Below are 25667 nucleotides of genomic sequence, written 5' to 3'. Positions count from 1 at the left end.
AGGTGCAGGGGCCCCTTCCTACAGAAGGAGTGAATTCTAAGGGATGTGACCTATTTTATTTTACAAGCAAATAAAAATTTAAACATTACAAATCCATATGGTATTAAAAACAAAACCCTTATCCTTCCATAATTTTGTTTTTTTTCTAAAAGGGGAAGAATGACTACTAATTTTTTAGTTTAAAACTTCTGCAGATGTCCTTCAATGCATATTACTCTATTTCTGTATTCATCTATCATCCATCTACTCATCCATCCATCCTTTCATCATGCATGCATGTATCTATCTATCCATCCATCCATCCCATCTGTTGTATCTTTCTTTTCTCTCCCCCACCCTCATTTCTTTCTATCATTAATAGATCATTGTACACATAGCTTTTCCAGATTGTTTTTTTTCACCTTATAGTAAATCTTGGACACATTCCCTTGTTATTACACAAGTATTTTGCTTTGCTTTATAAAATAGTATATACTATTCCACTGTTTTGGCATGCCATAATTTACTGAATAATTACCCTACTGATGAATATATGGTCTATTTATCATTTGTTCTACTATAAATAATCCTACAATTAATTAATATTAAATTTAAATATATTATAAAACCAGCTTACTTTTTAATATTTACACTAGTTCAATTCCCATAGAATTATGGGTAAAAATATAAGCATTTTAATTTAGTAGCTGTTGTCAAATTGGCTTTTAATGTAAACCTCCTTTACCAACAGGGATGAGAATGCCTGTTTCCTTATGCTGTCACCACTGGACGTTATCCCACTTTAAAATCTTTACCATGAGGTGAAAGACAGTATTTCATTTGACTTCACTTAGTTTTGGATCATGTTGAGAATATTTCACTTTTTTTTTTTTTTTTTGGCCACTCATATTATGTGGATTTTTTTTGTGTCTTTCTTCACCTTCTTTTGCTCCCTCCCTCAGTTTCCAGATCTGAGAACTCTTTGTTTATTAGTAAATGTGCTCACTCCCATGTATCTGTGTTGCACATAAGTTCCCCTGGCTTGACTTTGTTCATAGAGTTTTTTTTGCTTGGCAGGGGCTAAGGTGTTGACAAGGCTAAGGGAGGTGGAGAAGCTCTTAGGGGTGAAGTGCAAGCATGTTAAGGCTGCACCCACATGTGTGAGGCCTGGTCTGCGCTGTGTACTGCCAGTTGGTCCTGGGGAGGTCTCCTTCTGTACTCCCTGTGCTCCCCAGAAAGAGGTCCAACAACCCCCACCACGTACCTTTTCTTCTCTAGTGGCCCCAACTCCATCTCCGGCTTGACTGTCCCGGGGCTGCATCTCCAGCACTGTGCGAAAGAGCTTTTCTGAGGTCTGGGTCAGGAAGCCAATCTCTGCATTTGGGTGGAGGCCGTAGAGATAAGGTGACTCTGGAGGCAGCTCCGCATCAATGTACTGGAAGTCAATCAAGGGTAAGCCCACTTAAAAACCAACCAAGATGTATCTCCCATGTCCCACTGTGGTTTGTTGTCTGAAGGGCAGGACAGTCACACAGGCCTGCGCAGACCTCAGGCCTTGGCCTGCCAGGTGAATCTGCTCACCAATTCTGTGGATGTCAGCATGCTCTACACCTGTTAGTGCATATCCTTCCCATTTGCCTTTCCTTGACATCATCCATTTTAGTATGCCACACCAGTTTCCCAGAACTTTCACATTTATGAGTTCATTCTCCTTTTCAGGAAGTTCAGATGACTTTATCCAACTCCAATCTCACCCTCTGCTGCTGCTCCCTGACATATGCCTGTCCCTCCCCACATGAGGACTCCTTCAGAAATACTAATCCTTTCCTGGTATTTTTCACTCAAGTTTTTCTAGGATCCCAGCCTTCTTCCCCTTTTTTCTCCCCTCTGACTAAGTCAAGGATGACAAAACTAAATGCAAATATGGGGCCCTGGAGAAGGGGATAGGAGAAGGAAGGGGATAGTCATTGGCATGGGAGATTTGGTGGAGGATGGGTGGAGAATGTGCACATGTGGAAAAGTAAAAATTTAACCTCAAAATCATATAGACACGCAAATGACAGACAAATTGATAATAAAAAATGAGGAAAAATGCATGCAAAATCAATGGGTGAGTCCTGCTGTAGGTTGAAGTGAGTTTTACAGTGAACTGGTAGTTTCATGCCCCTGATGAAATGTATTTGAACTTAAAAATTTGAAAATAGGGTGCCACCCAGTTGAGCACAGTTCGCCACCCTTAAAAGTCCTCCCAGATTTTACAGCTCTTTTTTTTTTCCTCTCTGAATGTTCTCTAAATACCTCTTCCCAATTCTTTGGATTACAGTGAAAAAATGTCCTGAGTGTAGCTCCTAATTTGATTTTGATGATTTCTCAATGTTTGCAACATATAAACTGAGTAAAAGATTGCTCATGTCTTAAAGACAAATGACAAATTTGCATGTGTTTATTTTTGTATTTCTTCCAACACCCAACAGACTTATGGACTCTTGCTATGTGTCCTAAAACCATTTATTAACTGAAAGGTTAAAGAGAAGAGAAGGTCAAGGCAAAGGAGCATCTTACTCATTCTTTTGGAAGTTGTGCAAACCATGTTATTCTTGCTCATCACACAATCTCCGATCAAATTGCTCTATGGACACTAGGGGATGCTCTTACACAATTTTCTTGACTAAAGCTTTGATTAAAGCTACTTTTGGTCAAGCAGTTTGTTTTTAAAATTCCTCTCATTTTTTTAAAAGAAATTGTTTGTAATTTCTTTTCATAAGTCCACCATGTCTGAATCTAGTGACTTTTATGACTTACTTTCTTAAATTTTATAAATTAAAAAAAATGAAACTTGTAACTTAAGGGACTGGTATTTCTCTTAAGTTTGGTATTTAAGAGTTCTTTTAGGTATGCTCAAAAGTAAGGCCTTAAAAATCATTATATATATGTATGTGTATATATATATATATACACACACATATATATATTTTCATGGCAAGTCAAATAGGCAAAGATGAATACCTTAAAAATAGCTACAGTAAGAGGAAAATAAAAACCCACGATAACAGTAGGGAAAAAGCCCCATGAGAATGTCTTTTCAGTATGTGGAGGTGGGAATGTGAGCTGGTATTCAGATAATAGCTGGGGTGAAGGCTCTATCCACAAGATCATGTCCTTCTGAGATATTTAGAATCACTAATATAAACTTTACTAAAAGTTGTCTAAGTTCTTACCTGAAATGTTGCTCTTAATGGTTTTGTCAATATGTTGAATGAAAACAATCAAATAAATGCCCCAGATGTTCTTTGTAGAAAAGAGCAACAAATAGAATTATTGAACCAAACATCAAGAATGAAATCTCTGAAGGCTCAATTTTATCATTGATTTGAAGCGAGAAATCCTATCTCTCAAACTGAACAGGGTGAACTTGGCCCTGAGAAGCAGACTCTATATCAACTCAGCTCTTTAACCATTCTTCCCTGGCCCTGTGCAAGCATCCTGAGCTGAGCAGAGCAGCATAGAACTTGCGTGAGCAGCATCAGGCATCATGAGGAAAGGGCAGCCTTACCTGATGGTAACCATTGTAGTCCATGTTCCCTGGCAGTGGGAACCCTGGGGCCAGAGACAGCTCTCCTTCTAGCATTTCGGGTTTAATGAATTCCTCCAGGTAGGTTCTGCAGAGTCTCCTGTCCCAGTCATCTGTGATATGGCCTCCATACATGATCTCTCCAAAGAGATAACGCAAGTCATCATAGGGGACCTGAGAGATGGGAAAGAGAGCAATTCCATCACATAGGTGGTGGGGTTGGCCCCATATGTGGGAAGAACCTAAAGCCAAAAGATGGCATGCTTCCTGAGATAGGGAGCAATATTTTTACTTACTTGCAAGGCCCAAGGCCCAGCAGCATGGGGCACAAGTGGGAGCTCTCTAAATGCTTGACGAATTTCATCATGAGATGAGGAGAGGTGTTAACCCTCTCACATCTATGCCTTCCCTTATTCATGGCCATTAACTGTGGCAATAATGTCAGGTTCTACTTACAAGTCCTTTATTTAAATAGACAATGTCAAATGGAGAAAAGTGAGGACCAGGGTTCTTTTCTAATTTCCTGCCATAATTAGCATATTAATGAATTGCCACTTTTGAAAGTTCAGAGCAAATGAAATACAGCATGCAAGTTCTCTGTTGTTGAAGTTGGGGGGGTGGGTGCCACTTGGGGAAAGCCTTGAGGCAGTGCAGCAGATGGAGGGATGATATGCGAAGGGTGGGCTTTCCAGGACCCAGGAGCTGAAGGCAGCTCCTGGTCTGATCTGTCCTCCCTCCTCCACCCAGAAGGAGGAAGTGCTTGCTACCTTGCTGATGCTGCGTGTTTGGCCAATGAACCAGAAAAACCTAGATGGTGTGGGCATTCCTTCAAATGGAGGAGGATGGGGCCTCCTTGGTGGCACAAGGGGTTAAGACACAACCTATGAAGCAATCTGCAGCCACTGCAGCACAAGTTCGATCCCTGGCCAGGGAGCAACCCACATGGCACAGCAGACCTCTCCTGACTGGCCCACTGCTCCCCTCAGCAGTGAATTCGGTCAGTCTGCCTGTTCTGTTCCCCTTTCTGTCTCTGGTGAATCCTCTCATCCCCTGCACCTCTGGCCTGTACCCCAGGTCTTGTATGCATAAATAAACAAATCTTAAAAAAAAAAAAATGGAAGAGGATGGATTGTGAATGGAAGTTTTCTTCGAAAGGCAGATATCAGAGAATAAGCCAAGAAGACTTTGGCTTCTTCTCCGACTTTAGCAAGACCACACCTATGTGAGGAGCTGTGTGCCCCAAGAGAAGTTCTGGGTGCTTGGCTAATTAAATTGGGAATTTGAATCAGGTGGGTATGGGGCCTCTTTCTGCCAATCTACAGTCGTCTGCAACCTGGGAATGCCCAGAGGTGGTCTGGGGGGCCTTGGCATGAGAACTTAGGGGACCAACTGACAGCATGTATGGGTCATTAGCTTGTTTCCTGAGCTTTCTTAGTTCTGACTTCACCATGGCATTCTCAGCCTCATAGAGATCATGGAGTTGACTAGTTGGTTAACTTATACTTAAAGCTTGTACTTTGTAATTCCACTTAGACCTTCCTCAGTATGCTCCTGCTGATAAGGCATCATCCTGAGAGGTGGCCCTGCCTCCCAAACCCCCCCTTCCCCCATGCTGGCAGGGCCCTTTACCTTTGCATTTGCCTCCAGGAAGTTGTAGAGCACATTCACAGAGATGGTAAGGTCCCCGGTGTTGAAGGGGTAAGAACGATTCCACCCCTGGGGACCAAACTTGCGCCTTTCTGCCACTACCGCGTGAAAGTAACAAAGAGCAAAGAGGATGCTCTTAAATTCTGTCTCCCGGGAACACATCTCCAGGGTATCCTGAAAGGAAAGCATGGTTTTTAATGTTAGCACAGAGCTGCTGTTACACAGGGCAGGTTGGGATGTGATTATGGTGGCAGGACACTGTGTTTGGAATAGTTTCTTTGTGTCTTGGTCAGGCTTTGAGCTACCGTGAGGCTGCAGGTTGTATTGTGATTTGGTGTGGGGGGACCTTTGCTGAGTTTAGAATCTGGGTTAAGGTTTAGATTCAGATTATAATGGGGTTTGGTTTAAAGTTATAGCTTATGCTTATGAATGTGCTAATTAAGTTCCCAAACATAGTTAATGAAAATGGTAGTGGGCAACGGGAGTGTTGTGGTGTTTGTCACATTTTATGTCGCTTTGTGCTGGGGTGTGGGTGAGAACCTCCACAGCATCATCTCTAATTTCTTCCCTTCCTACCATGTTTTTCTTGCCCTTTGTTGAAACCTAGTAGGTGTAATTACTGTCTATGTGACTGAGGAATCCTCAGCGCATCTGTTGGGGGAGTGCTGAAGGAGGGAGAAGATGAAAGTGGAACCTGAGAAACAAGAGGAAAGCTGTGTTCACCTTCCACACTGCTCCACTCAACCTTTGCAGGGGTGATCGGACATGGGGAAGCAAGGGCACAGAGGCATCCTAGCTGCAGGGATAAAGGAGGGGGGACAAACCTGAATCATGGGGAGGGGATGAAGAAAACGATGTATGGAGAAAAGAGGAGTGGGAGATGTTCCAGAAGAAGGCCTTGCAATTGTGTTTGGTGGATTTTAAGGGGGGTGGTGGTGATGGTGGAGAGGAGAAAGCCTGCATTTTGCAGGGATGGTGGGATCCCTGAATTATTTGGAATTAAAACTACTTTTCTCTGAATGAGACCCTCTTTGTTCAGGAAGGAGCAAGATATTTCAGGTAGAGGCCTAGAGAGGCACTTTAAAGCTCACACAAATTGGACTGGGTTCAGTCCTGACAATTCTAAGAATTTGTCTTTGGATTTGTTTACCTGGGAAGGAGGTGCAAAGGAGATGGGACAAACTAAGCTTCTGCTAGGTCTGGTTCTTCTATGAAGAAGCCATGACACAGTCTCAGTCTCTCTCTGGGTGTGTGTGGGTTGCTCTGGTGCTTTTACTGGGTGTTTAAAAATGCCTTTAAGCATAAAGACAAGAAATCACAAACTAAAGTGCTGAAACCAGTGGGCAGTGGTATGCTGAAACAAAGTCAGAATAAAATAACCAACCCAAATATCATAGCTAGCAGGGAGGCAGGGATAAAAAGAACATATTTCTTCAATTTGTCCTTGAAATGGTTGCAAATGGGACTCTGAAAGAAGAGATTGAGTAAGAGGGCTCAATAGCCAGGCCAGTTATAAATGCAGAATGAAACAATTAAAACTGTGAATGAGTACTTATAAGTCTGTCTCAGAGTGAGTTACTTAAGATGGCCATACATGGGCAAAAAACAACTGGAAGGGACAGACTAACCAGAAAAAGGACCAGTATCTTCAGATATATTCCTGGGTTGCCGGATAACCAAGACTGGACATCAGGCTTGTAGGACAAGTAAGTTCAACAAAGGTCCATGGGAGGCTGAGAAGATGAAGCCAGGTATGACTGTAGATGATGTACTCCCACAGAGCAACAATATTATCATATTAACTGTCAGGAGACACAGCATCTGCTGCCTTTCTTTCTGGCTCTGTCCCAGAGCCTCATGAGCTGGGAATGGCTGCTACTTATCCTTCAACAGAACTAGCTAACTGCATCCAAGTGCATTTTCTTTTTTCAACTTTTAATTGCTGAAAAAAACCCCATGGTAAACTCTATATATTAAATTTACAATCTTAACCATTATTAAGTGTCCAGTGGGGTGGCATTACATGTGTTCTCAATGTTGTAGACATAATGTCTTTGTTTTTGCTGGTGAGTAGTAGATGAAAACTCTTCAATGGACTCTTGCTTAACAGCTTTATTGAGATGTAACTCACAAACCATACACATCATCTATTTAAAGTATATACTTCAATGTTATTAATATATCCAGGGTTGGGTGACTATCACCACAATTTAATTTTAGAGTGTATTCATTGCCCCTAAAGAAAACCAGATATTCATTCATTGCCAATTTTCATTCCCCTACTGTATCAGCCTTAGACATCTACTAATCTACTTTCTGTCTCTACTGAGCTCTTATTCTGGACATTTCACATAAATGAAGCCTTTCATGTCTGGCTGCTTTCACTTAGCATAATGTTTTCCAGGTTACTCTATGTTATATCATGTCTTGGTATTTGGTTTTCTGCCAAAGAGTGTTCCACGGACATGCCATATATTGTCTGTGCACACATGATGATTTTTAAGGGTAGAAATGCTTTTGCTTGAAATCAACTATAACCTCCTATAAAGAAGACTATAAATTTCAAAGAATGTATATTTTCTCCATGTGGAATATAAAGTCTAGAACATTTAGAAATTTTGATCTCTGGTGCAAAGTACCTAGGAATTTATTTAAGACCTCTTTAGGAAAAAAATACAAAATAAAGGAAAGAAAATGCCCCTAGCTGAGGATGCACATGACCTTTTGCCTCATGTTTCAATGAGCAGGTATTTCCTAACAGGAAGAGCAAGCAAAAATACCCCAAATTTCCTAGTAATGTTCCCCCATTCTTTGGTCTAGATTATGTGTGGGTTTGGAGTTGGGTTGGGAAGGTGAGTGAAAAAGGAGGAGAATGAACCAGGTTTGCTTCTCAAATCTGCAGAAGTTTCCATCTCCAAGGTGGACTGCTTACCTCCTGAGCTATGAGGAGTCTTAAAAACCCAGTAAAATGTTCTGAGACTCTGTCCACTGGTTGTCATCTCAAGTTAGACCATGTCCTACAAGGTTGCTGGTCCTGAAGGTTCATGTTGGGTTAGCTACAACAGTAGTTTCCTGTTGGATGACTTATTAGATGACTTGTTTCAAGTTAACTAGAGACCCTTCTGGGACTCGTGGTGAGTTCTAGCATGGGTTCTGTGAAGCTGGAGAACCACTGGTGCTCATGGCATCAGAAAGGAAAATCTTGTCAACAGATGCTTGAACTTCTTCCCTTTGGACTCCACCAAGGTCCATATTGGGGAACACATATTAAGGTTGGTCTCATGGCCCCTACCATCCTGGTATTTTGTGTACTCTCCTTCCCATGAACTCTCCAAGGAAGAAGCAACAAGAAAGGACGTCTTTCTGAGAAGATAAAAGAGGCCAGAGCTGCAGACTTTGTGTAAGTGCTACTTTAGATACAGAGTTGGCCACCTATGAATTTGGCCTCAGTTTTAAATAAACACTCTGCAACATGAGTCTTGGAATTCCCAGTAATGAATCAAGTGGTAGCCTGCATTTGCACACTACACCTTGATATTTTGAGTCTCACTGGAGCAAAATGTTCCCAAACTTGACTATGCATGAGAATCACTTAGAGGGTTAGTTAGAACACAGATTCCTGGGTCACACCCCAGAGTTTCTGATTCAGTAGGTCTGGGTGGGGCTTGATAATTTGCATTCTAACAACTTGGTCCCAGATAATGCTGATGCTATTGGTTTTCAGGTCATAGTCTATAAGTCTAACACATGGTTACATTGCAAGCCCAGATCCCACTATCTGATACCTGGATTATTTGAATGTATTTTACTCAAGATGCAGGCAGAGGGCAACTGTTATCATCTGAACATGAACATCTTTGTTTTCTTGACAAGCATGTGACTAGTAGTACAGCTCATTTATAGTGAACAACATGCTCTTCTTCATGCTGAAATATTTAGATCACATATAGACCTCTTGTCAAAGAAAGACCCTAAGATTGGCAACCCCATGAGAGTCTGGGCATTGAGAATGGAGTTGGGTGGAGGTCAGTCATGAAGGGAAGGGATATAACCCACACAGCACATTGTTCCACAGTCCAGCCAGCACTCTGCTCCACTCCCAGTGGCATGCTCTTCTCCCACCCAGTTGAATTAGTTCTTATGGAGGTGATGTGTTCATCCCCTGTTCCCAGGGCCATACCTGAGTGAAGTTGTCCAGTGCCTTGTGCAGGTTGGCATGCATGCCCGTGGGAGGCTCATTGGTGATTTTAATGGAGTTCTCCAGGATGCCCTGGGGGATGATGTGACCCTCAGGGGAGGGTGCAGGCTCTGCACTGATGAAGACTCTGAATTTTGGGTGGCTGTTCTTACTATGCTCCTCCAGCTTCTTCTCCAGGGTGCCAAGCCACTTGGCTACCAGGTGGATGTTCTGGTGGGAAAGAAGGGCCCCCGACATAGTACTCCACTTAATTCTGTTAGCAATAGACACTCATCAGAAAGGCAGTTAGAGAAGGGACCAGTCCTTAGTTTCAAATACATTACAACATGAATCTTGGGATTCCTAGTAATGGGGACTAGTATCCTGCAATTGAACCCTATCCTTGCTATTCCAGGGGTTGTTAGAGCAGATTTGTGGACCTCACTCCAGAGTTTCTGAACAAGTGGCTCTAGGGTAGGACCTGAAAATTTGCACTTCTAGCAAGTTCCTAGGTAATGAGGATGCCTCCAGCCTAGGAGTCACACTTGGGAGTCTAACATGTGGTTACATTCTAAGTTTAGATCCCACTGTCTGACACTTGGATTATTTGAAACTGTGATCTTCAGAAGTGGGACTTCTGGACCAGCAAAGTTAACATTACTTGGGAGTTAGTTAGAAGTGCAGACTCATAAGCTCTGCTCAAATATATTGAATCAGTTTATTTTAATAAGATCCTCCAGTGGTTTGTATGCATGTTAAAAATTGAAAAGCACCGATTTAAACTCCTTCTAGCTAGCTCTTTTGACTCCTCTCCCCCAGTCTCCAAACCATTCAGCTAATTGTTGCCAAACTTATCTTCCTAAAACACACTGAGTCATTGCTGCTTGCAGACAGCAACGGCACTCCCTACTCTAAGCACAAGCTCTTCTGTCTGGTTTTTGAGTCTTTCTTTTCTCCCTGATGGATTCCTATCTGTCTGTCTAGGTAAACCTACCTTTATTTCTTAACACTACTTTGCAAATGCACCTTTCACTTTGGTGAGGATAGACACTTTGCTGCATTGCAATGTGTTTCATTATGATGGCTAGATAAAAGTGCCTCAGTAAATATTTGAGGAAGCCTGCTCCCAGAGCCTTAAACACACAGATTGTCGCTGAGCACAGTACTTGGGCTACAGCAGTCTGGTCTCTGAGTGCTGCTTTCTCTTGTATAAAAGAAATAACAATAATATTTGCCATGCTTAATACACAGAATTGCTGCAAGTAACCAAAGGTGATGCATTTAAAAGGTCTTTGAATACTGCAAAATGCTATGTAAGAGCTAGCAGTGGTTGTTGAAGTGAAAATTTGTTAAATTAGAGACTTCGTTTATAACTGTTCTATTGAACAGGAGATTTCAGTCTGCTGCCTTGCAAGCCAGGGTTCCAGAGAGATGTGCAATGCCAGGGACCCACAAGTGGGTAAGTGATACATCTTTAGGAATTCCAGATTCTGAATTTAATCTCAGAAACCACATCAGCACAAGGGTGGGAGTCCTGGCAGCCAGTAAGTGCTGGGGGAGGAAACACACTGTTGTCTAAGGGATAGAGTTCTTCAAGATGCTAGTGCCCACAAGGAGGTCTCTTTGACCAATGTGCCCCAGACAGTGGGGAGGTCATACCCTCCCAGCACCATGTGGATCCACGTGGAAGGAAGCAGAATGCCAGCCACTGTCATTGTTTCTCCTGAGATGCCCACAGTTGCTAGAAAAGACATCTCAGGGAATGGCAGATCTCCAGCTGCTAGGTTTTGAATGAATGATGAGATAATTAAAGATGAAGATCCAACAGCAAGATGTGGTACATGAATAGTCAGGAGAGAAGAAATTCTTGCTAATCAAAGCCAGAATAGGATGGGAGTGACTGTTTTTCCATTTATTCTTTCTTTCATTGATTTCTTCATTGATTATTTTTGTTGAGTGTTTTCTGTGTTCAAGGCAGTGCTCTGGGTGCCAAAAGGTAAATAAAGAATGTCTCTTTCCCTAAGGAAATGTAGTGAAGGGCATAGCCATATAATAAATCATTTCAATATGGCCAAGGTCACTCTAATTTGGGTGATTGCATGATGTTATAGGAGAAAAGAGCAGCACCTGGCATCGATGCAGTTGCACAAAACAGGAATAAGTGGCCATAACCAGAGATTTGATTTCTTATAATTTATCAGTGAGATTACCAGTGGTAGTTGTTTCAGATTTCCAAGTACCAACAGGAACTCTCAATAAAGAGTCTAAGTTCTAACCTGTAATAGAGAATGTATAACAGGTAACACAATATAGAAAGGTCTATCAGAAAAAAGTTAGGTGAAATGTATGGAAAGAGATCAGCAGCTAAAAAAATCCAGCTGTCTCTATCTTCAACTGAATACCAACTTCCAAAGGTTATACCAAAGTAGGAATCAACTTCTTTTTGTTAGTAAAGTTATTTAAACTGCTGAGAATGCCAGGAGCACAGCAGGGTGGGGAACAAAGAAAGGATTATTGGGGATAGGGTAAAGAAGAGGACTACAGAGAGAATTGGAAAGAGAGAAGACTAGGAAATGAAGAAGAGGGTAAGGATGTAGAAGGAAAGGCAGCAAAAGGAAGAGAAGCCAGGTGCCCAGAGGTTGTGATGTGAGGTCCAAACAGGTATGGGATCGAGAGATCAGGGCAGAGGGGGGGCATACCTGCAAAATAACCCAGTGACCTTTCTTGGCAGCTAGGTCCAGCGCGGCCTCAGCCACGACCTCCTGTCCCTGCCCCAAAGATACATTGTGGAAGTTCCGATTGTTGAAGGTATATCCCAGTTTTTTACCTAAAAGAAGTATGTTGTCATTGTTATCTTTTGGTTTAATGATTTATGTTGTTTAATGTTCATAAGTTCATATACACCTCTATATTGCTCTCAAACACAGACATGCCTGAACCCATACACCAAACCACATATACTGAGGGGTCAACATCTCCCAGTTTTTTGTTTTCAAATAAAAGGATGTATTTCTCTACACCAAATTGCTTCACCCTGCCCTCCTCACTTAGTCCCTAGAATGGGTCATCGTGCTGGTGCTCTTCTGTTTAAATTCCTTTTGAGGCCAGGTATTGGGCCATTGTCCTAGAATGCTGATATGAAAAAGCCTCAAAGAATAGCAAGTACATGGGGATGGCTTCTTCTAACTTACTTTGTTCTCTGAATATAAATTTTCCTTGTACCTTTACTGGATGATGTGATCAGAAATAGTTCTGGTTTCCCACATTTAATGTCATATTAACCCCCTCCCTTGCTATTCTCAGTATGTAGACAATTTTATTTCATTGTTTTTCATGCATCAAACTGAAGAGAGGCAAGTAGAAAGACAAGAAGGGACTTGGTTGTACAGGTGTGAATGTACAGTAGGCTGTATCTTGATGACATCATATTGGATGTTGCTGGTGTTAGGAATGGAGTAAGGGAATAATCAACTAACACAACCATGTCTCTGAAGCAAGACCAATATGCATGAGTTGGTCTCCAAGAAAAGCACACAAAGAAATGACCTAAATACAGTGGACCAATTTTGCTTTTATATCAGGTATTAGCTTAATATAATAAAAATTACAGAAATTATATAATACTCTTGAGACAAAAGGATCATAAAAATGTATATTACCATGAAGGAATCATTAGGTAATTATTCTAGAAAAGTGAAGTTCACAAGAGAGAAGAGGAGCTATTGAAAAAGAGAAAATAATAATAATCTGTAGTTAAAATTTAGTTTCAAGGGGACTAAAATTGAAAATTTGATACTTGGCGCAAGAAATTAAAAATAACTGTCAATATTAGCTATTTCTTTTCTTTCAACAGAACAAGACAAAACAAGATCATGACTTTTTGTAGATAGGAATAGTTATTATAGATTTAATGGAGATGAACCCAAGAAATAACTTTATTAAATTCTATAAATCTTAACTGGCAATAGATTTGATGTCAGCCTTAGAATCAGCAATATAAACAACCCATTCCCGAGAAAACACCAGAATAAAAGGTGCCAGGGTTATTAGATAGCCTTGGTGATGTTTCTACTTACAAAAGAGTCTATTTCTTTTTTATTGGCCTGAAAAGGATATGAAAAGAAGGGCTTAATAAAAATTAGAGTGAAAACTACACACTGGAGGGACCATTAGGGGCAATGTCTAGCAGAGCACTGTCCAGCTAGGATCACTTTGCATTAATCTAGACATTAGGCATGATGATGAGGAGTTTGAAGGGAAAGAAAATGAATCTCAGAGATACTGAGGAAAGGGAAAATTTATGGGACTTACACTCAGCCAAAGATGACTGATCACATGCCAACCTTGCGATATGCTGAGGATCTGTGCACAGTTCTTCCATTAGTGGTTTTGGGATTTTCAAGATGCCTTGCTAGGTCATCAGCAAGCCCCTCTCATCGGCCATGTTCTCTTGAGTCTTCACCTTCTTGTTTTATGCTATGGCTCCCATGGCCCTATCCCCATTGCCTTTAACTCATCTTTCCCTTTCTGATTTCCATCCATCTCTCCACATGGTGGCGTCACCTGGAACCATGATCCATTGTAAACCTTCTTTAGCACCTTCTTGGAGTGTTCTACCTTTACTCTCTTTGAGACACTGTAATTTCTGTGGACTTCTCTCCCATTCTACATACCCAAGAAATTGGGAGGAAAAGAAACATTTTTCTAGACTTCTCTTACAACTTGCATGCTCTTTCTTCTTGTATAAAAACCCATTCTCTTTTGAAGCACATGGCACCTGTTGTATTATTTACCAACTTTTATATTGTCTGCCTTCTACCAACTTAGTGAGATTCACTTTTACTAGGGACTCCGAAACAAAGGAAGTTGGTTCAAAATCTTATACTTTGTTTCATCATTACCCTGGTAAATTTTAATGTCACTATGGATGACTCAGAGAGCATCCAATGTCATGCTTCCTCATCTTCAAGGAACTTCTCTCCATTCCATTTCTGTCACCACTCTGTCCCACTGGCTACCCCCAGCGTTTTATTACCATAGAGAACTCTCCAATGTCTGAAGAACTATTCATTTATATCTACTTGTGGCTACTAGTTTCTACTTTCCAGGTCATCCACTCTCTTCTTCCTTCCTCACCTATTATCATTCTACCTCAGGGAAATGTCCAGTTCATTGACACCTCCCCATTTTTAATAATTTTTTGAATCATGTGAACCATGATCTTATACAATCTCCACTGCACTGCTTCTTCTACTTCTTCATTGCCCAACTTTTATAAAACTTCAATTGTGGATGAATCTAAGCATTAATAAAAGAGAAAAATAATGCATTTGGTGAATTGGAACCACTATAAATTCATGATTCTCAACCTCTATCTTGTTTGATAATCTTTCCATGTGTCCAGAAATTGTCTATGTTGCTCATTCCCTTTATTCTTAAAATTTCCTCATGAAACCCATTCTTCTCACACTCAGCAGTTTGCATTACTTTCTATTTTCTTGAGAAAACATGTGCAATATAGTAGAAATGCCTTCAATTATTACCATTTTATCTGCATTTTTCCATATCCCTATTAGTCTCTGTCCCCCACCTCCCCATTTCAATGGAAGAGATATCCCCTGCCCCACCTATTGCTCTCTGTTCTCTAAATCCCATCTCCTTTTTCATCTTAATCTTCAATTTATTTACTCCCTTGCTTTCTGGCACATCAACAATTAAGTCTCTCTCAATACAAATAACAATCCTCTGCCAGTCTTGAAGCCACTCTCTAAAGACTGTACTTTCTAAAACTTAACCAACTTTCTATTGGTTGTTAAAGAAAAGAGAATGGGGTCAGAAACAATGAAAAGGAGACTCCAAGCAAAGTGTTGATAACCTGACTGTAAAGACACTAAATTGAAAACTGTTTTTTTTTTTTTTAACATACTTGATAGCAGGCCTTTAAAAACCTGAGTGAATTTAAGTTCTGACCAGAATATTGGAAAGAGAAAAAGGAGACAATGGAAGGCAACAGTAGTAGGTACAGTTTCTTTCTGACCCCAAAATGGAAATATAGAATTCATTTTGTTATAGTCAGATAATTGGGTAAAGGAAGATGGAGACAACAGGTAAAAAAGTGGAACTACTTTTGTGGTAAACCCCACATCATCAAAATACCTAATTTAATTGCAGTTTCAACCCCTCCCAAAAATGTAATCTTAACCAGTCTGGAATTTTCTGATCAACATTAACAAGGTAATCACTTTCCTATTCCCAATGAGGGTGGCCTTGCCTGAAATAATCTACTTTCTTATTTATCTTGCCCTTACCTGCCTAGAGAAGTCTTGCATTTTGCACAGTTCTTTGTAACTCTCTTTTACTTGCTAGATGGGACCCTGCCTGAGTCATGAATCATTTAATAAAAACAATTAGATCTTCAAATTTACTCAGAATTTTTTTTTGTTTTAATTAGAACCAGTAACATCATGCTAGAGTCAAATGAAAGAAAAACTAAAGATGCCTGCATTAGGGTGGAAAGAGGAGGTCCTCTGTTGGGAGACCTAAAGACAAAGCTATACTTTGAAAGGATGTGACAAAAGGATGTAAAGGAGGAGAAAACTGAGCAGACTCAATGAATAGGTAAATTGTTGTCATTATTACAATGCTGTACAATGCTATTATACTTTTAATGCATCAAAATCTTTCCACATCTGAGATTTCATTTTTATCCTCAAGGTAACCCTAGAAGGAAGATATTGCAGGTGATTGTAAATAAGGGAGAAGTAGATGAAGCAAAAGCAAAAAATATATATGCAAAAAAGAAGGATGGTTCATATAGGTAGAAGGTGAGGAGAAGAGGCAAAAATTAAAGAACAATTAAAAGATTAATCCAAGAAAGCAAAAAGGGAAGTCATAAGGGTGGATGACAGTAGATTTCATATTAAAACATAGTTCAAGAAATGTGGATGGAATTTCTTCTTTTTCTTCCTCCTCCTCCTTCAAAATCATGATGGGAGAAAAAATCTTGGAGGATGCTAAGAGGCACAAAGGTGCCAAAAAGCATAGACTCCTAATTAAGGGTTAATGGTGAGCTTCAGGGAGTGGTGGTGGGATGAAGATGAGGGAACACATTTTTCATCTGGCTTAGAGTTTTAAAACACTACCCAATAATAATTACCAACATGATAAAACAAAGGGAGGGAAATGAGGGAGTTAAGAGAACAAATCACACACTCAGAGATGGGAAAGAATGTCAAGCTTGTAAGAGTCAAAATGGAGAAAAACAGTGACCTTTCTGAGAAGCAGATCCTACCCAAGCACAGAGGCAGTCAGTATATTTAGTAAACCCAGCTACTGGAAATAAGAGAGAGTGTCACGTAGATTACAAACTTGAGAATAGAAGCCTAGAAGGCAAACTGACTATATTCAAGATGAGATAACATAAATGTCATGAATATATTCTAAATGGGTGAATTAGAAAATAAATCAAACTATCAAGAAGGCAAGGAGGGAGGAAGAGAAAGAGAAAGAGGCACAGGTACCTAAGCAATCTCTAGTTGATGGACAGCTACTTTGCCATTGGCAAGGAAATATGTGTTAAGATTAAGTCAAGGGCAGGGCTAGATAATGTATTCAGAGACAAAAAACCAATATGGATATGGAAAGAGTTAGCTTGCCTGAAATAACAGAAAGCTTCAAATGACATGATGGAATCGTTAGAGGTCAGTAGGCACAGAATAGTAGGAAATTGCTCATAAACAGGGTATATAAAAGCTTCCAAAAAGGGAAAATATGGAATAAAAAATGAGGAAACCAGATTTGTCAATATGAAAGGAGTAGAACCTTCAGGGGACAGGAGGAACAAAGAACTTTATAAAACAATGAAAGTCAGGAGTAATTTAGCTATCACAACAGTTTGTGTGTGTATGTGTATGTGTGTTCTGCAGTTTATTGAGGTAATTGGCTAGGAATCCCTGGGTATCTTATTACAATGGTTCTTATGATTTTTATTCATTTATTTATTAATTCATTGAAAAAATATTTACTGAGCACTTTCTCTGTTCTAGTTATGATTTTAAACAGCATGATTCTCAATAGTCAAAGATGAAATGAGCCCAGATGTCCATCAATTGGTGAATGGATAAATGAAATGCAGTTTCTCTATGCAATGGAGTATCACCCAGCCATAAAGAGGACTAGAGATTTGATACATGCTACCATACTGATGTTAAGTGAAAAAAGCCAGTTACAGAAGACCACAAAGTTGTAGGATTCCTATTTATAAGAAATGTCCACAGTAGGCAAATTTTTAGAGATGGAAAGTAAATTATGGCAACTCGAGTTGTGGGGAGGGGGGTGGTAGAATAGAATGGGCATGATTCTTTTTGGGATGATGGTTGCACAGCCTTGTGAAAATATTAAACAAATTTTCAAGGACATGCTTTAAATGGGTGAATTTATGGCATATAAACTACATTTCAGTAATATTTTTGATGTTTTGGGAAAAAAGGAGAATGGATGGATAGTAATGGGAAATAATTTTCATTTTCCATGTAAGAGAATAAATAAATATTACAATGAATTAAATTCGGATATAGTGATATAAGATGATTAGTAAGAAATAGAAAATTATCAGGAGGACTAAACCAAGAAAAAATATGGTGTCTGGGAAGGGGGAGTGGGGAACTACCTCTTTTCATTTCAATTTATTATTGGTATTTAAAACATACACACAGCTATTTATTGAAAATTTTAGGAGATTATAATATAAATATGTATTAAGTTAGTGAATAAGATAATTCTTTCCCTTATACAGATCTCATCTATTCTTTAGGGTCAAATTATAGTTTTTATCTCAAGTAACCTCAACCACCAGGCATGTTCTATATATTCCTTTCTTTTTCACAGTGAACAGGTTGCTCATGGACTTGTGTTACATTTTCTGGACTTCAATTGATAAAGACCTAGCTCTATACAAATCTGTAAGGTTTTTATTTAATTTTGCAAGATGGTGAAGTTCTGCTAGCTTTATAGTTTTGATTAGTTATTCATTTGTTCACTGCTTCACTTAGCCTATTTACTGAATGTCATCACACAAAAGGCATTATGCTAGGAACTAGGGGTACTGTGGTAAAGAAGACACCTTATTCCTAAGGAGCTCTTGCTCTCATGAGAAGATATAATAGTCACTAGACAATTAAAATATGATAGACAAAAAGAGGACACTCTAAGAGCCCATGGGAGCTCCTTGGAAGGCAAATAAATAGGGCTTTCTGGAGGTAGTGACATTGAATTGTTATCTGAAGAATGAGTACAGGTGAAGGGAAAACAGCATGTGTAGGAGAATGGAATGCCCACAGTGTACAGTGCAAAAAAGGTGAGTAAGGAAACATAGGCAGAATAACAAATCCCCAGAGATGTCCACATCCTAATCTCCAGAACCTGTGTGTGTGTTATTTTACATGGCAAAAAGGGACTCTGCTGACGCAACTAAGAAACTTGAGATGGGGAGGTTATCCTAGATTATCTGAACGGGCCTGATAAAATCCCAGGGGTCTTTATAAGAGAGAGGCAGTAAGATCCATTTATGACTTCTGACCTCCAGAACTGTTAAATGATGAATTTGTGTTAAGCCTCTAGGTTTGTGGTCATTGGTTACAGCAGCAATGGGAAAATGATAATGAAAAGTAGGTTGGAGAAACAGGAGGGAGGGCCAAGTTCCCTGTGAGTCAAGTTAGGAACTTTGGACTTAATTTTGAGGGCAATAGGAGCCTTTGACAGGATCACACTTTTATTTCAGAAGGGAAGATAGCTACAATAAGGACGATGGGTGGGTGGGAGTGGTGTCAGGATGAGATCACCTCACGACGCTGCTGCTGTGGATTCTGTCTCATCTAGCCCAGAACTGTCCTTTCCTTGGCAGTGACCTCTGGTTTTGGTTCAGTGGTGACACTGGTTTCTATGTGGTTAGCCTTAAATATCAGGTATTGTGTGAGACTTGAATCAGATGAAGAGAAACAGACAGATGCAAAGAATGAAATGACATGAGGCTCATGAGGCTTAGCTGAAAGATAAAATCTTCTCACCTTGATTTTCCACATCCTTCAGTGGGTCCACCCCTGGAGACAGTATGAAAAACATGGGAGTGGCTGGTCCTGATTCTTCAAATGAAGTTGCAAAATCTAGTGCTCTTCCCACCACATATTTGCTTCCTAGTTTCTCCTCAACAAAATCTCTGCCAGAAGATAAAGTACATGTATCATGTCATATATCAGTCACAAAATAACAACATTTGAGAATAGAGGCCTACAGAAATGGAAAGAGGTGCTCAAATTCACAGGCTTGGTAATTACAGAGCTAGAACCAGCTCCAAGTTCACCACTTATCAAGCCTGTGCTGCTAGCTGCCCGCCTGCTCACTCAGAACAGGGCTCCTTCCAAATCCCCACCCATCCATATCAATGCTGACTCCTCTGAAAGTCTGGGTGTCCTGTCACATTGCCACCATCCACCAGAAGACTTCCAGAACCAGTGATTTCTCTAAGGTAGCTAAGTCCTCCATACTTCATGTCCCTGGGATCCTCCCTCCTTACCCACGATTTAAGATCTTCCAGTCTTTTAGATAGATCTTCAAATTCTATCATTCTTTGTGTTTCTTTCATGTTACTCCACTTACCAATGTTCCTTTCCAGAGTGACCAAAGTATTCATTTTTTTTGCTCAACAAAACCTTGTACTACAGCCACTTAATATCTGGCTCAACACTGGGTCTTAATATCTCCTCTAAGAACACTATTTGTCCTGTAGTCTTCTTGATTGGCCTTATTCTCTTAGCTGTGATCTCTCCCGGAATTGGAAAGTGGTATCACAGTCCTGCTCACCTATGACTACTATTTGCAAACAATTACTTCTCTACTGGTGTGGCTTTATTAGGGAAATACCCCCTGGCTGTTCACCACTGTTCCTACACATCAATGACATCTTTGGTCACTCATTCACTGAGCCCTTGGACACACGACTCATGGACTTCCTCGCCACAAGCCTGGGTGACATCAACATCAATGTGTATAATCCTGCAGATTATTAACACTTCATTTCTTCCCCATTCCTGCCACCTCCAAGACCACACCTTCATCCTTGTCATTACTTAGGAAATTTTTCTATATCTGAAAACATAAATGGAAACATCCCATTCTCTGACTTCTATCCTTACTATTTGTTTAGCATTTTCTTATATAACCTCTTCTTTACCTATATTAGTTAAACTACAAAAGCAGGTTTTTAGTATCTTATCCTCCCTAGTGTTTATCATTCCCTTATTATTTTCACTTCTTTCCTATCCAGTGGAGACTCCATGGTCTACACCTTACTTAAAACACAAACACACACACACACACACACACACACACACATCTTGAGCTACAATTGACGTACCATAAAAGTTACCCACTTTAAGTAACCCTTTCGACTTCTATAATCCTTCACCATAATCCAGTTTTACTATTTCATCCTGCCAAAAAGATTCCTTACACCTACTTAGATAATTCCTATTCCCATCATCTAGTCTGAGGTAACAAGTGATCTGCTTTCTGTCTCCACAGATTGCAAGACCCATGACTCTAGTAATTTCTTTACCAATATTCTTATGGCACTTGCTGGACACTTATTCTAACACACCAACCTGAAATGACCCACACTTTAACCAACTGAACTCTGAATTGACACCTGGGCTGCTCCATACTGCTGCAGGGAATCATGCAGGAAGGTCGTGTCAGGATGAACACAGGAACTTAACTAGTGACTTGGAATTCTTTCTCTGGTCAGCCTTTTCTCCTCCTTTTCTCACGATCCTATTTCAAGCTTCCCTACTCTCTTCAAATCTTCAACCCTACCACCTCCCTTGTCACACAAAATTTCTGCCATCCTTCCATCACCTGATCCACAGACACACTCTTCTTGTGATGGAGATGCTCTTCCTGTGACAATGACAATGGATGATCCTTCGATCTGTTCTTGGGTCCCACCATCTTCCACCACATTATAAGAGATCAGCATTCTTTTCAATGGAGGAACACCTCTAACCAAACTATCCACTCAAGATCTGAATAAAATACTGGCAAACACAGAGCAACAGGATTCATGGGATTATGGATGTTGGAACAAAAGCTTCAGTTACTATAAACACATGGTTTTCGAGCTCAGTTCTACTTGTCTGGCCATGCTGATTCTGCCCCATGCCTGTCTTGGGCCTCCCTGCAGCCCGCATCCCTACCGCATGGCATAGGTCATCCGGTCAGGCCGCATGGCTCTCATTATGCACAGGCGCTGCAGGGCTGTCTTGTTCTTCCACTCCTGTGGGAACTTCTCCTTTTCAGGACATTCTGATTCCACAAACTTTTTCCAGCTCTTAGCAGATCCTTCAATGTCCCGATCCAGATTATAGAATTCTTCCATTGATGAAAGTGCCTGAGAAATTTCAGAGAATCTTGCTTTGAAACACAGTTTCTCAAGAAACCTATAATTTGCACCAAGTTGGTGGTTGAGGGATGAGATGGTGCTATAGACATTATTCTGTCTCAGGTACATTCTTGTCTGGAGCCTTGGATCTTTCCCCAGGAACCATAAGGAAGAGGATGGATTTTGATCAGCCCAACTTCAACAAACTACCTCAATAAAAGACAAAATTTAACAAAACAAAGTGTGTGGGTTATCAGCAGCAGCAGAGATGGAGCAGCAACGGCTTGCAGGGTATTACATCTAGAGAGGGAATGCCAGGCTTTTTCTGATCATGGAGCCTACACACTTTCAGTCCCGGACTCCTCTCTTTCATGCCCTCTTTCAACAACTCCTGTCAATTCCTCTCTCAAAATGTCTCTAAAATCATTGACTTTTTGTTAATGGCAACTCTAAAATTTCTGAGTTGCCTGCTACCATAAGAATTAAGTCCAAATGCTTAAGTTGGGAATCAGATCTTCATCTTGCATTTCTTTCCAATTTGTCCATTTACCCAGGTATTGACTTCCTTCCCGCCCCATCTGTCCCCAGCCTTGGAAGTATACCAGACTAATTCCTAAGTTCTTGTTTACCTGGCTTTCACTATGTGAAAGGTACTATTCTCTTCTCTACCAAACTCTACTTGCTTTTCTCACTGGCCATGATTATTAGTTGCTAAGGGTTTAGAAGTTGTTAAAATGTAGTTCAAACGCAGCCTTCTTTAGGTACGTTGTTTCTAACCTAGCAAAGCCCTCTCACACTTCTTTAGTGGATCACTTATAGCTACTCATCGATTTGATATCTTTGACAAATTGTCTGACTCAATTTTTTAGATATTTGACCACTGATAGTTTCTTTCCTTCCCTCTTCCTCTTCTGTTCCACATATGGGCAAGTGGATCAGTAAGTCAAGGCATTTCCCTATTTGGTGCTGGAGGGAAGTTGTACAGGTACATTTCTGCCCAAGCATAGGAACCCTCACCCCACCCGCACACCCTAACCCTAACTCTCTCAAGTTATTTCTAGATTGTTCAGAAGTTCCCTGGATCTTCCCAGAAAATCTCATTACGTGAGTCATAAACTTTCCCAAACCTGCTTGGTTTGTGTGTGGCATCTCTAGTCTCATATTGAAATAAAATTTGGGTGAGAATCAATTCTGTTTCTTCAGAGTACCTACATAAACCACACACAGTTATCTTCACATTATTACTCAGCTTTGCTTATGTGTCTGGTCTCTCCAATGTGATGGATGGCTAGACTGTGTCCCAAGGACCTACCACAGAGCCATGAATTTTAACCAGTGCATTCTGGTTATTTTAATGAATGAATTAATTAGACATTATTGAATATCTACAACTTGGGAATGTAAAAGTGAAAAAAATAGACACATGCCTTTCAGGAACGTAACCCTCTTAAGTTAAGGAGACTAGGAGATGAGGGGGGACCTTAGTAGGTATATAGGATTCTATTGGGCAGAGACAGAGGTGGAGAGAGGGAAGGGCATTTTATGGGGATAAATCAATAAGAGCCAAAATCTGCAGTGGGGAGAGTGTGGAACATCATCAGAAGCAGCATAACTGGAATAGAGAAGTCTTATAGTTGATACAGGGAATAAAGCTAGAGGACACTTATTTACACATAACCTGGACTTGCTGAGTCTCCTGTGTGCATGAACATGTGACCTGAATTTATATGCCCTTTTCCACAGATTCTGTGATTTCCCACTTTCACCCTGACCACATAGAGCACCTTCATTCATGCTGAGAAGTGCCGAGGAGTGGTGTGTAGAAAGGTAGAGGAGGGACTAGGAAATGAGAGAGGAGAGTTCTGGTCCCATTGGAGCCTCTTATGATTTGGAGCCTGTATTGAAACCTTTATGGGCTTTGATTTTTCTCTTTGGAAAATGAGGCCAAGTAATGGTTGTCTGCATAGCTCACACTCTAATGTAGATAGGAGTGCTTTGAAGACTATAAAGGCCTCCCTTGTGCTATCTCAGGGCCCCTGTAGTTATTGAGATGCAATTGCTCATTTACTGGTCTGTTACTCCCATAAGATTGTGAGTTCCCTGTGGGCAAGAACTTCTCAGGCTTTTCGTCTGTTTCCTTTAGGCCTTATAGGCTGCCTGGCACTCAGGAAGTGCTCAATTAATAAAGTTTGACATCTGGGCAGCCAGCAGGAGGGCTCTTGACAGGCTGCAGCTGCTGTAATTATTTCTCTCTGTGCCGAGGAGGAGCTAACTTTCATCTTCTTCCAGGCAGCCACTTCACCCCCTCTTCCCAGCTTGCATTGTCACTAACCCTTCTGCAGTCCCATTACCCCCTCTGGTGTCACCACAAAACTGAGCAAATTACATTGTGATCAGTGCTCCCAAATGCCATGACTGGGTCTGAAACACACTTCCTTGAAGCTCTGGATTGAACACAATTGCAACATTTAATATTCCAAATGAGGGGAAGGGATTTTTAGCCTTCTAATAAGCTAAATGGAAATGACTAATTAACCTAATTACATTGGACTGTGTAGCAAAATACAACTGCGCTAAATTGGCATCCAGGATGGTAGTGAGGGGCCTTTTCAAAGGCTAACAAAAGCGTGCATCAAAGATGAGGTTTTCTAATGAAGAACAGAACATGCATTACCTAAAAGTTCAGCATTTGATGAGACTTAAAAAATCCTTACTGGGGATAATAATGAGAGCAGTATTTTATCACAAAGATTTCACTCATTACCTGCTTACTAGTTCTTCTGGGGAAACAAAGCAATCAACCTTCCTTATCAGATAGAATGCTAAAAAAATTATTTTTATCATGTTCCTATTCAATTATACTTGTTTTGTTTTTTTTTAGATTAAAAATCCACTGAACCCTCAAAAAGAGCATTTGTCAAAGGCTCAGTGATGTGCTCCACACATTGTAGTGTGTTTCACCTGCTTACATCCTGCACTGGGCTTGAGTTTGACAGAGATGGGTCTTTGCTGATCCACATAACAAGCTCATAGAGATAAAGCCTCTGAACAGTCAGATGAGTTTAGGCAACAAAACAAAACAGCAAAGTGAAGCAAAGCAAAGCAAAGCAAGGCATCTAGCTTGTAAAAAGAGGAATGAAACTGAAATGCACAGTAGCTTTTGAATTGAGCTATGTAAAACGAAAGCAGTAAAGAGCGCTTTTGAATCATTTATTCAGTATGATTTTCGTAGTGTAGTATAGAGAAAGGCAAATGGATATGACCCAGGTGGGCAACACACAATTCCTTAAAGTTTTTCCTTTTATGGACAAATTTTATGAGGCACAACCTATGTCAACCACAGGATATATACACCTAAGAGTGGGGTAATAAATAATCATAATTTGATGGGGATTGTGCCCTACAAAATAAATATTGAAGAGCTAACTTTCCAGACTCGTGAATGTGATCTTGGATTTGTAGAGGGTATTCATAATCTAGGTAAGATGAGGTCACTAGGGTGGGCACTAATTTTCTATTTTGTGAGAAGAGAAGAAACTCAAAGTCACACAGAGGGAAACTGGTCATGTGAAGGAGACAGCTGCAGAGATTGGAGTGATGCTGTCACAAACCAAAGAATACCCAGGTCTGTTAGTAACTGGAAGACAAGGGAGGATCCTCCTCCAGGAGTTCAGTAATAAAAAATTAGTAAAAAACATAGGGATTGAGAGTCAATCATATTACTTTAGATTCATACTTATTTGTGCTATGTATATAAAATGCAACAAACATGAAAAATCATAGGATTCATTTTATGTAGATGCTATTTCTCACACAGCACCAAAATCAGTGGTGGGTGCTCATTCACCCACATGGAGGCA

At 40.4% G+C, this 25667-nt stretch overlaps 1 protein-coding gene across 1 annotated transcript in view; it reads right to left on the bottom strand.

Annotated features, from left to right (window-relative positions):
• DNAH9 (dynein axonemal heavy chain 9) overlaps positions 1 to 25667 on the bottom strand; it is a 321611-nt gene that overhangs the window by 20504 nt on the left and 275440 nt on the right. The window contains exons 60-66 of the mRNA XM_037492667.2: positions 21623 to 21816; positions 19439 to 19587; positions 12074 to 12201; positions 9378 to 9605; positions 5180 to 5371; positions 3533 to 3724; positions 1244 to 1414 (exon numbers count right to left, since the gene is read on the bottom strand). Of these exons, the coding sequence (XP_037348564.1) occupies positions 1244 to 1414; positions 3533 to 3724; positions 5180 to 5371; positions 9378 to 9605; positions 12074 to 12201; positions 19439 to 19587; positions 21623 to 21816 (1254 nt within the window). The remainder of the gene's footprint in view (positions 1 to 1243; positions 1415 to 3532; positions 3725 to 5179; positions 5372 to 9377; positions 9606 to 12073; positions 12202 to 19438; positions 19588 to 21622; positions 21817 to 25667) is intronic.

This window comes from Talpa occidentalis, unplaced genomic scaffold, assembly GCF_014898055.3.
Source record: "Talpa occidentalis isolate TD23 unplaced genomic scaffold, MPIMG_talOcc4v2.1 talOcc4.7, whole genome shotgun sequence".
In the NCBI taxonomy this organism is placed as follows: domain Eukaryota; kingdom Metazoa; phylum Chordata; class Mammalia; order Eulipotyphla; family Talpidae; genus Talpa; species Talpa occidentalis.
Note: the sequence above shows the minus strand (reverse complement) of the source record. Positions and strands in the feature narration are given on the sequence as shown.